This window comes from Diospyros lotus, chromosome 11, assembly GCF_014633365.1.
Source record: "Diospyros lotus cultivar Yz01 chromosome 11, ASM1463336v1, whole genome shotgun sequence".
Lineage (NCBI taxonomy): Eukaryota > Viridiplantae > Streptophyta > Magnoliopsida > Ericales > Ebenaceae > Diospyros > Diospyros lotus.
The window spans coordinates 3,084,435-3,096,545 of NC_068348.1; the positions used below are offsets into that span (position 1 = coordinate 3,084,435).

General features: G+C 32.6%; 1 protein-coding gene across 1 annotated transcript; it reads right to left on the bottom strand.

The window, feature by feature from the left end:
- Window positions 1-1,889: 1,889 nt before the first annotated feature.
- LOC127813761 (uncharacterized) lies at window positions 1,890-2,684 on the bottom strand. Its single transcript, XM_052354899.1, has one exon. The coding sequence runs from the start codon at window positions 2,537-2,539 to the stop codon at window positions 2,057-2,059; it is 483 nt and encodes a 160-aa protein (XP_052210859.1). The 5' UTR covers window positions 2,540-2,684; the 3' UTR covers window positions 1,890-2,056.
- Between the last annotated feature and the right edge of the window lie 9,427 nt (window positions 2,685-12,111).

A 12,111-nucleotide genomic window follows, 5' to 3' on the forward strand; every position in this document is an offset into this window, starting at 1 on the left:
AATGTTAATTTATTTTTAATAAGTTATATTTAAAAATTATAATTTAGATTTTTTTTATTTTTAGAAAATTTTAAATAAAAGTGAATCTCGATGATAAAATTTTCTTTATTGTAACCTTAGAATGAACTTTTAAATTAGTAATTCACTAATTGAATTTATTAATTTATTATAATCACAGACCGTCAGTTGAACTAAGAAATTATATGATAATTAAAAGCCATCTCATTACCCCACATTCACATTGTTTTAAGACAATACACATTTATTATATTTTATTCTCACTAAAATAATTTTATTGATTGATAAAATGTTACAGAGTAGGACACATTTATCATCAACTAATATAAATTCTTCTTAATTTAAAATAAAAAATTATAAATATATAATTTTATTAAGATTAGTCTTTGACCATTGTCTTAAGATTAGTCTATAATCTATAATTTTATTATAAAAAGGAAACACTGGAAAATGAAGCTTCAATCTTTTGCCTTCAAATAAAAGCGCTTATATATGAGAAGAGATTATTGGTCTTTTAAAATATCTAATCAAATAAAGGGTAAAACTATAAATCTAATCAAACACTAGTGATGCTTTGTCTCTTATCAACCACCTCGATTATTGGGAAAGATTTCCATGATTGGAGTGGTTGCATTTGATGTTAAGTTGAGTCTTCCTGATTTTTTATACAAGTGATAATAGAAGTTGTTAAATGTTGTGGTGTAGCAACTATATATTGATGAAATAGAAACGTGTTCTTCGTTTTTTATTATTCAATAAAGTGTGAGATTCATATTTAGGGGTTGATCTGTTGCTCGCTTCGACATAGACATACAGGGGGTAAGTGTGAAGATAGGTGAGGCCCACGCCCCTTCATTGATTTTGTCTGCGTTAGACAAATTTTATGTTGTCTGATACGGGTAATAACATAATAATTTTCTCATACTTAAATCTTATATGTGAATTGTTCTTTCTTATTCTTTATCTATTCTATTATAGAGGGAAATGACCAAGTTTAGTATTTTAAGCAACAATTGAGGAAATCTATATGCATGTAAACTTCTTCATATATATTTTTAGTTTTTGGGTCATCTATTTTGTGGTTGTATATATATGATTAATTTCTAAATCTATGATTGATATAGTTATATATATATAGTGTACTTCAACGAGAGAGACGAAACATTTTATGAAAGTGAAAAAGAAAGTCTCACTCGTGTTTATCCACTTTATGAAAAATTTAATGAAGAAATTAAGGGTTTCTCTTTACTTTTATTCTTTGCCTTAACTATCATAACTTTTCATTTTCTTTTGACAAAATTAAAAAAAGTCATAAGGGTGAAGTTATCGTGAAAATATAAAGTCAAGTAATGTTCTATTGAATCAGAATTTCAATGCAAAGATTATGTGAGATTGATCAATCAAAGAGAGATTCAACAACTAAAAAAAAGATCGATTCTTTAGGATCCTTCATTTCTTCTCAGAACGAATAGAGATATATAGAATTTGGCCGATTTTTGAAATGCCTTTCTAGATATTCCTCAATATCTCGGTTATTCACGAAACGTGAGAAGCAAATGATTAATCATCTTATTCTAGAAGAAATTGAAGAATTTCTTGGAAATTCTACAAGATTCATTCATTCTTGAATTCAGATGATCACTATACGGCTATGATGTTTAACAGTGTGATTGAAGAAACAAAAAGAGTGACAACAATGATACTAGAAGGTTTATTAATCTTGAAATCCTTGGGATATGTCACTATAGATAGAAGGTTGAGGCGTCATGTAGGTTATTACTTCACTAAGTCATAACTTAGTAGGATGGCCGATGGGTTTGGAAAGGCTGGTATACAAAGAATGAAGAGCAACGGAGAGCACAAAAGAGACAAAGACACAATGGGTTCTAATAACATTAATTTTTTTACTATAGTTTTATTTATTTATTTATTACACGAGAGTCACACAAACCCTATAATATAACATGGACACATACTTGGACACACTGTGGATACAATATAATAATAATCTAACAGTCAAAGGCTTTAATTAGTCCCATCAAGCACATGAAATACCTACAGAAGTGGCCGCAAATCTGTGGGACTCAGAGCGCCGCGTCAACGACTTCAAATCCGGCGAGAGGCCGCCGGTTTCGGGACCCTCCGGAATGGTCGAAAGGGCACTGGACTTGTCGTACAGAACGTAGAATCCATCCTTGCTTCCTTCTTGCACCTTAAAGAACGGGCCGCAGGTGGCCTGTTTTGACCCGAAGATGGACCGGAGAAGCTTATGGAACGGCCGGGAAAATCTCGAAGGCTTCTTGGAAACTGGGCGGTTCGGCGGCGGGTGCGGCGGTAGTGCGAGCGGCGGCGGCGGCGGCGGGCGAGATCTGTGGTCGGATAAGTGAGGCATCGATAGGGTCCTCGAAACTATGGCGGAGTCGAGTTGGCGCTCGAAGGATCTGAGCTCGAAGGAGTCGTAGAGAGAGCTTCCGCAATCCCAGACAAGGGGCCTGGGTGGTAGTTGTTGAACTTTATCCATTGTTTGTTTGTTTCTCGGGAAAATTCGGATGGAAAGTTGGTTTGGAAGAGAGGGACATGCAACGGAAAGAAGAGGAGGAGTTCACGTCCTCCTTATATGAACCTCTGGATAATCACGAGCTTGGCCCTTTCTTAATTATTGGTCAGGGCTGTCACATTTAATGGGAAATGGTTGGCCCTAAGGCTTTTTACGTTATGATATTCTAATTCACACGCCTGGAGACTCCCTTTCTAGCTAATAAATTTTCCTTTTCCTTTTCCTTTTCTTCCTCGAACCAACCACTCTACAACGCGACTGAGCTAACTCACAGTTATTATCTTTACGACACATGTTAACTAATTAAATCCAACCATACAAAAACATATACAGATAATGTGATTTGATTTGCTTGTTAAGTGAAAGCGGGTGCAGAAGATTATTATGATCATTCAGACATAATCAAAGTCGAAGTGGGGGCGTGAACGGTATATATATATATGTGTGACGTACGTGTAGTCAAGGGCATTGAATGTATAATCTGACATAAATTAAACTATGGATTGGATTGGTTGGCCATGTGGGGTGGGCGTGGTTAATAAGGATAGGGCTTCTTCGTCTTTTTTCGTGAACAACTGTATAAGAGAAATGAAAATAAAATACATAAATTAAGTCAAACAACCTATGTTTAGTTTATTTAGGGTATACCCTGAGTAAGAAACTTGTAAAGGAAGACAAGTCTCGTTGTTATGCTAATTAAGGCCATGTCTTGCATCGTTATATGTTGATGAGGATTCATCATCATTATATTATTTAAGTGCGGATCAAATAAACTCATGAATACGAAGCTCTTTTTACCAGTCAAGTATGGGTAATAAATTAACAAACTTAATCTGAAGCTTTTGACCACTCTTTCGTAGCCTTACAATAAACCTTATTGTGGTAATGATTGTAAGGGTTGAAGAGAAAAGAAAGAAGTACAGAGAAGAACAGTACTCAAATTAAGAAGTAATGAACAGAAGATCAAAAGTGAATTTCCATTAAGAGTGAATGAATATGCTTGATAGATGCATATGGCCTTTCATACAGTCCTAAGCTGAAGTAATTGAACTATCCTACTAACAAACTTGTAACTAAGTAATGGACTGAATACAAGATATATACGTTGATCATTAACTAAGATAACAATAGCAGCTTGTGACTAATTCATGTTTATTCACATGGTCCTGCAAGCGAGACATGGAAGACAAAACCAGGTTGAGTTTGCAAACGCAAGAATTGAAGATGACTAAGTGGAAGACCACTTGTGAAAATGTCTACAGCCTGATGAGTAGTTGGGACATATGAAGTTTAACCTATTGAGTAGTTAGCCACTTTCTCATAAATAAAATGAAGATCAACTTCTAAATATGCTTTGTGCGAGCATGGTTAGTAGAGAGATTATCACACCAAAGATTAATTAGGACGGGTAGAAAAACTCAAGCCGAGTTCAGTAAATAAGGACTACAACCATAGAATTTTTGTAAATCTTGAAGCCAGAGCTTGATACTTTGCTTTTGTCCTAGAGAGTGAGATGACTAATTGCTTTATAGAACTCCATGTAATGAGATTCTCACTAAGAAAAACACAAAAAACATCCTATAGAGCGACGGGGATGTTGAGAACTAAAACAAGAGCCTTGGGATTTTTCGATGCTTTTCAATCACAGACTTTTGATGAACAAAAATTGGAAGCAAAGTAAACATACACACAAAACAGAAACAAAAACGAAAAGAGGCAAGGGATTTACTGTGGTTCACCTCAAAATGAGGCTATGTCCACGTTGAGATCGAGAGAGAAGAGCTCACTGCACTATGAGATGAATCCGAGATTACACCCACATAAAACCCTCACAAACTCTTTGTACAAAAAATGGTTCGAGAATACAAAAATACCCAATAATCACTCAATACAGATTAAAAGGCAGAACCCTATCGAACCATATAAATTAAGCAAAGCTATACAACATTTACAGAGAATGGAAAAACAGAGAAGCAAACCCTGCCCCGAAGACGAAGGCTCTCGCCTCTACCGAATCTTTTCTTTTTCCTTTGCTTTTGTCACTTTTGTCTCAATCGATTTTCGTCTGATCAGTTCACATCCCGAGGTGCGAGATTAAAAGCGATGATGAATGGCTGGGATCGAGACTCATAAAGCACAAATGGATGGCTGGGATCAAATCGTGCAAGCACGATTGATTATTCCAACAGAAATGGCAGGCGAGCAGGGAATAAGATCGGGTAAGAGAGGGCAATCGGGCGCCAACCGAAGGTACTTGATGGTTGCCACGTGCTGCCATCCATCAGCTATCAAATGGCAGCATGTGGTTGCTGCATGTGGCCATCCAATCAGCTTAAATGCAACGACGCCATTTGGAGCTTCAAAACCAACAGGGGATCAATTGGGCAACCGGCATAATCTGCATCAAGAAAGACTTAGAGTTTCAGTTGAGAAGCAGGTCGAAAGCAAATACCATACCTTATGGTGCCTTTGAGATATTGAAGTGCCCTTTTGCAAGCATTCCAATGAATGTTAATTAGTTGGAGCAACAAGAAACTAAGTTCTTTAACAATATATGCAATATTAGGTCAAGTGTGGGAAAGATATTATAAGATAGAAACCCTACAGTACTTCGATGAAGAGATGGATAAGAACAAGCCAAACTAGTTGTAGAAGTAAAAGTGGTGTCTTTACTATTGAGATAACTCCTCAAATTCTAGTTTGATTAAAATTGTTAATTTGTTATCTTATCTGGTTAGATTAATCTGATGGAGGAAGATCTCTCAAATAATCCTTTATCAAATGATGATTTTAATTAGGCAATTAAGATAGGTTTGAGAAACTTAATCCCACTATGATGGTGATTTGGTACTTATAAATAACCAGTCTTGGTTCAGTTTTGGATGGACTACTCTTAATAATCTGTAGAGGGAAATATTCATATTATTGTGGTTGTACTTGTGTGTATTTATTTCAAGTACTTTGCACCTTGATAACTAGAGTTTCAGTGTGTGGTGTTACCAGTTATATGAAGTCGAGAGGTTAGTTTGCTTTGTTTAGTGGATTATCCCCTGGTGGAGGGATCATGGTCATAGGTTGTTGAGTTGAATCAAATTAATTTTTTGTGTTTCATTATTTTCTCGTTTGGGTTCTTTTTATTGTTTTTGGTTGGAGTGATTCGATCCTAACAAGTGGTATCAGAGTTTTGGTTGGGTTGGTTGTGAGGTTACAATGTTTAGAAATCATTATTTGGTGTTTGAGAAAATTTATGGCAAAAAATTAAAAAAAATTGAGGATCTTATTTTGTTTGTTGCAAAAAATTGAATTGTTGTGGTCCCTTGTGAGATTTGGGAAAGGTCGACAATTAAAGTTGACACCAATGGGTTTGCTTGTGTTTTCAGGATAATAGTTGTTGTCGATCAAAGAAAGAATTGTTAGTTGTTACTGATTGCTAAAGAATGCCCAACGGAGAAAGAGTTATCGTTTGTGTTGCCATAATTGGGCACTTGTCACCAAGTTCGGACCTATAGTGCAATTCAAGAGTCCATTGTCTCAGGGCCCAGAAATTATGTTAATTTAAGGGGGCCCATAAAATTGAGAGAAAATGACTATTTTGTCCCTGTGTCTAAATGACGATTTTGCCCCTATATAAATCACTCACCCCAATCCAAAATCTACAGAATGAACTCTCTATCTTCTCTGTGTTTAAATGAATATTTGTTTATTTTTTGCCCTTGTGTCTATATGAATATTTGTAAATCACTATTTTGCCCATGTCTAAATGAATATTTGTTTATTTTTTATATTTTATTATAAAAAATAAAATTTAAATGTGATTCAGGGGCCCATTTTTACATTTCGATTCAGGACTCCAAAATCTTAGGCATGGCACTACCTGTCACCTTGAAGCAGAAAAGGGCTATGCTACTTTCATTGTTAGGATAATGCCTTTGTAATCACCATTGTGAGAGAAGGTTGTAGTTGAAGGGAGGATGCAAGTAGTCATCACTGAAGATATCATCAAATTAAGAGCTTGATGAATGGATGCACTGGCTGGAGGTTGATAGTGTTAGATTTGTCTAATAGAATGACACCACACACTCAAAGGGAGTCGGAGAGGAGGGGGAGGGGAATTGGTTGTTTGAAAAATTTTCAAATTTTGTAAAGGTTTTCAAGAAAGATATGAAAGCAATGAACTACAAATAAGAAGACAGAAATCAAAGTATATATACTAGTAACACAAAAATATATAGTGGTCCGACTCAAATTCACCTATATCCACTACTCTAAGCATCTCAACTATAGATTTTGAATTTAATTAACTGCATTTACTAACTAGCAAATCTTGCTAGTTGTTTTAGCCCAACTACTAGCTTCTACAAGTGGTAAGAACACTCTTGAAATATACTCACAAAAAAATTGCTTAAATAGAGGCTAAAAAATAATAAAATGAAGGTTCAAGCCTTTGACAAATAAGTTGAGAGTAAAAAGATAGAGTGTAGTGAGATTTAAGAGCTTTGAGAATATGAAGGTTTGGGAAATACAACCGGTAGAAATTAAGTACAATTAATTGTTTAAGTTTATGCAATAAAACCAATCGATTGATTTGAATAATCAGTCAATTGATTTTCAAATTTTTAAAAAGAACAGTTTATAAAAACTGGTCGATTGTTCTTGAGACTTTTGCTTAAAAATGATGTAATGGTTGTCGATAGCAAGTGACCGAGAGCATGCAAAACGAACGTCGACAATCTAAATAATTAGTCAACAATTTTTATGATTTTGTCGATAGTTTACAATGATTGGTCGACTACCTCTACTTTGAAGATTATATTAAGGAGAAAATGTAAGAACTAGTCGATAGTCTTAAACATATGGTCAATTTAACAGATATCTTTAAAGTTTATAGCTTTGATATATATATATATGTATATATATAATTAGAGATGTATATTTATTAAAGTATTTTGTAGAACATATTGATCATCAAAACCTTATGCAATAGATAGTATGTTTGGGAATATGTACCTTGACTTGTTTTAGGTTACATTATTCTTTGCCTGTGATTTGTGCTTTAGATTAAATTATAGGTATGTATGGGAATTTGAGTTTAGCGAAGAATTTTTGGAATAATTCCTCAAATTTTAGTTTGATTCTCCATTGAATATCAAGAATGATCCAACAATTATTAAACCAAAGCTAACTATTTATAAACACCGAATCACTATCATTGCGGGATTAGGTTTCCAAACCTATCCTAATCCTCTAATTAAGATCATCATTTGATAAAGATTATTTGAGAGATCTTTCCTCCATTAGACTAATCTTATCATATAATTATTAATCTCTTTTATTCTCGATTAAGGAAATAAACACAAAGGCTTACTATTTCAGCTCTATTTCATACTTTATTACTAAATATATTTATCGACTGTTATCTCAATTAGTCAAATATCATTTAGATTCCTTGATTGAAGAATTTTCAGAGCAATATTCGAGTATAACAAACACATACTCGATTGAACCTTAGAGAATTCAAATATTACTCGATTGAATTGATAAGATAGTTGAGTATAATAACTTGTTACTCAACTAATCATTTTTTTACTCGATTATCAATAAGTCCAAACTAATTTATTAGATTAATATTATTGAATACTCAAGTGATGTTTTGAAAATTGGTTAAAACTAATTTTCCTGAACATACATACTCGATTAACATTTGACCTCACTTGAGTAAGGAATGTGTTATTCGATTAATATATACATGGCTTTACTCGATTAACAATTTGTCATTAGAATTATTAAAGTTGAACTCTTACGGAGCAAATATTAAAATCACAAACAATCCATCCCAAGTGTCTTGAAAAAGCCTCATAATTAGGTCTAATAGCTCGATTTTGATAGAAAGTTACTTTTAGTATGTCATCATTTTTTAGAGCTGCAACTCTTTTGTTCTTGTTCATTCCTCAAACTCTTTTCTTTTTGTCTCACATAAATTTGTTAGAGTTATATAATTATGTATTAATGTGTATAAATATCAAAATTATGATAAATAAATACCATTATTTTTTCCTCATACTTTCTTTTTTCTTGATGATTGATACGGATATGGTTTGACTTTATTAGGTGTGGTGTAGTTTCATCAATAATTAGTGGATTGTTTGGAAGACATTGGGAATCATCATTTGATTGGTTTTGTCTTTCTTTTCCTTTGAAGCAATAAATAAAAAAAACTTACCTTATTAAGTTTTAAATAAATACCTTAACAAATCTATAATCATTCAATTAAGAATAACATTAAAAACTTAAGAAGAAAATAATATCAAGCCAATGTGTCCAGTACGGACTAAACCATCATGACTTTGATTTTTTATTTCTTTCTTTGTGAAGCAATAGAAAATAATAATTAAAAGCTTAATAGAGCTAGAATCATTCAATTTAAAAATATAATTAAAACTTCATAAGAAACTAATTTCAAACCTGTGCATCCATCTTGTAAGATACCATTTTTTCATCCTCAGGCTCAAATTGAGGATCGTTGCTTATTTCACCATGCATGATGATACCAAAATGTATACTTTGTAGATATTCCATGTATCATTAGATGTGCCCTAATAGGCTGATGAGTTCCAAAATCAGCGTTGCAACATTTCGTACATGGGCACCGAATCTTATTTTTGGCACCCAACTTCTTCAAAGCATAATCTAAAAACTTTTGTGCCCATATTTGATAAGCTTCATTAAGCCGATCTTTACAAGATTCATCCACTTCTTACTAGGTGCCATTATCTCATATAAGAATGACAAATTCTTGTACTTCACCTAAACAATATAACAATAATATCATTTAGCTAAGCCATAAGAAATAGAGTTGGCTATTCATAACAAAATTTAACTTTTTATTATTAGAGTTATATAGACCTTAAACTTGTATGAACTTTTTAAAAAATAAACTTTAAAAGCAAGTAAACAAATAAAGAGCCTAGCTAAGTAAATATCCACTTTACTAAACCTAGCAAAATTGAGTCGGATTGGTGCTTGCACATTATTTAAATTTCATAAACATACTCTTCAATAAAAAATGCACACACATTCATGAATTCGAAAATGATGATGAGCACAAGCGCACGGTAATTAAACTAAGAATATAATCAAGAATCCTGTATAACACATCTCATTGAGTCTTGAGAAAAATATTAGAAAGATTAAGTGCGAAAGCCATTTCCACATGTTAATAACTTCTAGCTTCAAGCGTGGCTCATAGCGAAATCCAACCACTGATTTAATCTCAAGAAATTGACAATAAGTAGTGAATTTTGACAAACACAAAAGACCCATAAAAACAAACATATTGTGACTAAATTGCACTGCTATAATTAAGTAGACATAGAAAGTACCTTATGGAGGCTAGGAACATAGATGCTGAAGCTCTCTCTCTCTCTCTCGAAAGCTCGAGAGAGAGAGAGGGGGGTTTGGGGCTTATATAGGGTTGAGGCAGAGAGATAGGAGGGGTTTAACGATGTAGGGCTTCTGACATATTTTTATTTAGAGTTGATTTTTTGAAACAAAAGAAAAAGAAACTATGAGCTTAGGCTGAGAACCAAGAGACTTGTGAGGTGCACGGCGATGAGCTTGAGGTAGCGGAGGCGTTGGGGAGGCAAAGGTGATGGGTTGCAGACAATGGGTTGAGAGAGGGAGATGAAGACAAAGGGGATTTGGCTAAGGGAAAGAGGCTGGACATCTCCTACCATTACAATTAGTTTTTTTTTTTTTTTTGGAAACATTTAGTTGTTAAATAAAAATAAAATAATTTATGATAACTGATGAAATAATTTAAATTATGATAATTATTAATAATTATGATAATTAAAATATGATAATAAAATAATTTAAATTATTGCATCAAATTAATATTTATATAAAAATATAATTATATTATAAATCTAATAATTATAATAAATTAGTTTGATATATTGTATTCTTATAAATATGTTCATAATTTTTTAATATATTGTATTATCAATAAATCATTAATGGTCAATTATATTAGTTTAATAATTATATTTGTACATTTATAGAAAAATATAATTATATTAGGGATTGCTTATATAAGTGTTAGCTAAATCTAAATATTTTTTTTCTATTATTTCATGGTTAGAATTAAAAATTTTAGTCAATAATGACAAAAACGTGGTATATTAAGGACGACTTATTTAGCTTGTCGTCAAAATTTATCTTATAACGAAATGATTTATATTTAGTCGTTAATCATATTAAATTAACCACCAAATTAATGTTGTCACTCACTAACATCATAATCCACAACCAACCATCAAACCTTCCCAAATAGTCTTTATCTTTTGAGCAAAATCAAGCATGAATGCTCAACTTTCCCTTCTTTAGAATTTAGAATTAACCTTTTAGGTGAACAAAAGTCTACTAAAACTTTCCAAATTCAAGAGTTGTTGAACAGTGAGTTACCTAATTGGCCATTAAATTCTCATTGATCAGCACAGTGTCCATTTGAATCATCAATCAACGTACGGTTCTTTAACAAATTCTGAAGGAGGTTTGTTCAACTCAAAGATATGATGTTCTAGTTCCGAAGCACTGATAGAAGGCATGATTTGAGTCTTCCAGAACAAATAATTGGTCTTATATATATATATATATATATTAAGGTTGATCGGAAGATTGAAATTTCGTGTCTTATATAGCCAGAGTAACAAAGTACTCCATCTCTAATGAAGTTGTTCTAAAGCTTGATCGATCTGAACTCAAAAGTAGTTGAATTATTAAGTGATTAATTGGATGCTAGTAAGTGATGAATAGAGAACTCGATTCTGTCAAAATGTGCTCTGATACCATGAGAAGATTGAAGAGAGAGAGAAAGAAGAAGTCCAGAGAGAAACAGTTTAGAGAAGTAATGAACAAAAAATGGATTCTTACTAATATGTTTGATAAATGTGTATGGCCTTTTATATGGTCATAAATTAAAGCAATTTAGCTATTCTACTAACAAAGTCGTAACTACTAAGTAACTAAATACAAGACAGACTAATTTCTAACTAAAATAATGGAATCAACTTAATTGAGACTAATTCATGTTTATTCACATTCTCTAGTTACTTTTACTTAAAAGGATTAGAGTAGATATATATTTCTCCCATTTATATATATAAACTAGTCATGAGAAAGAATCTCCTCTTCCCCAATTTCATATTGTTTTTATGTTTTTTTATTATGTATCGAATTTTAAAATTTTTAATATTAAGAAAAAACTTTTAATTTGTTACAATTTTATTTTATTACAATTTTGTATTGCCATCTTTTGATGCATGAAAACGGCTTGGAGATGCCGTTTCGGTGTTTTTGAGACGTTTTCCATTTTAGAAACATTAAATATGGCCTGAAACGTTTTTAGGATCATTTCTGTAATTTACCAAACTTTTCGGGAGCTTTTCACAATTATTTTTTTTTTTTTGAAAACGTGTTTTAGCGACCAAATTTGGTTAGAGACAGAAGCAATTTTGTCTCTAACCAACATATATATA

Bases quoted from the DNA above. Each gene is read 5' to 3' on its own strand.
- LOC127813761 (XM_052354899.1), bottom strand. From the start codon at position 2,539: ATGGATAAAGTTCAACAACTACCACCCAGGCCCCTTGTCTGGGATTGC.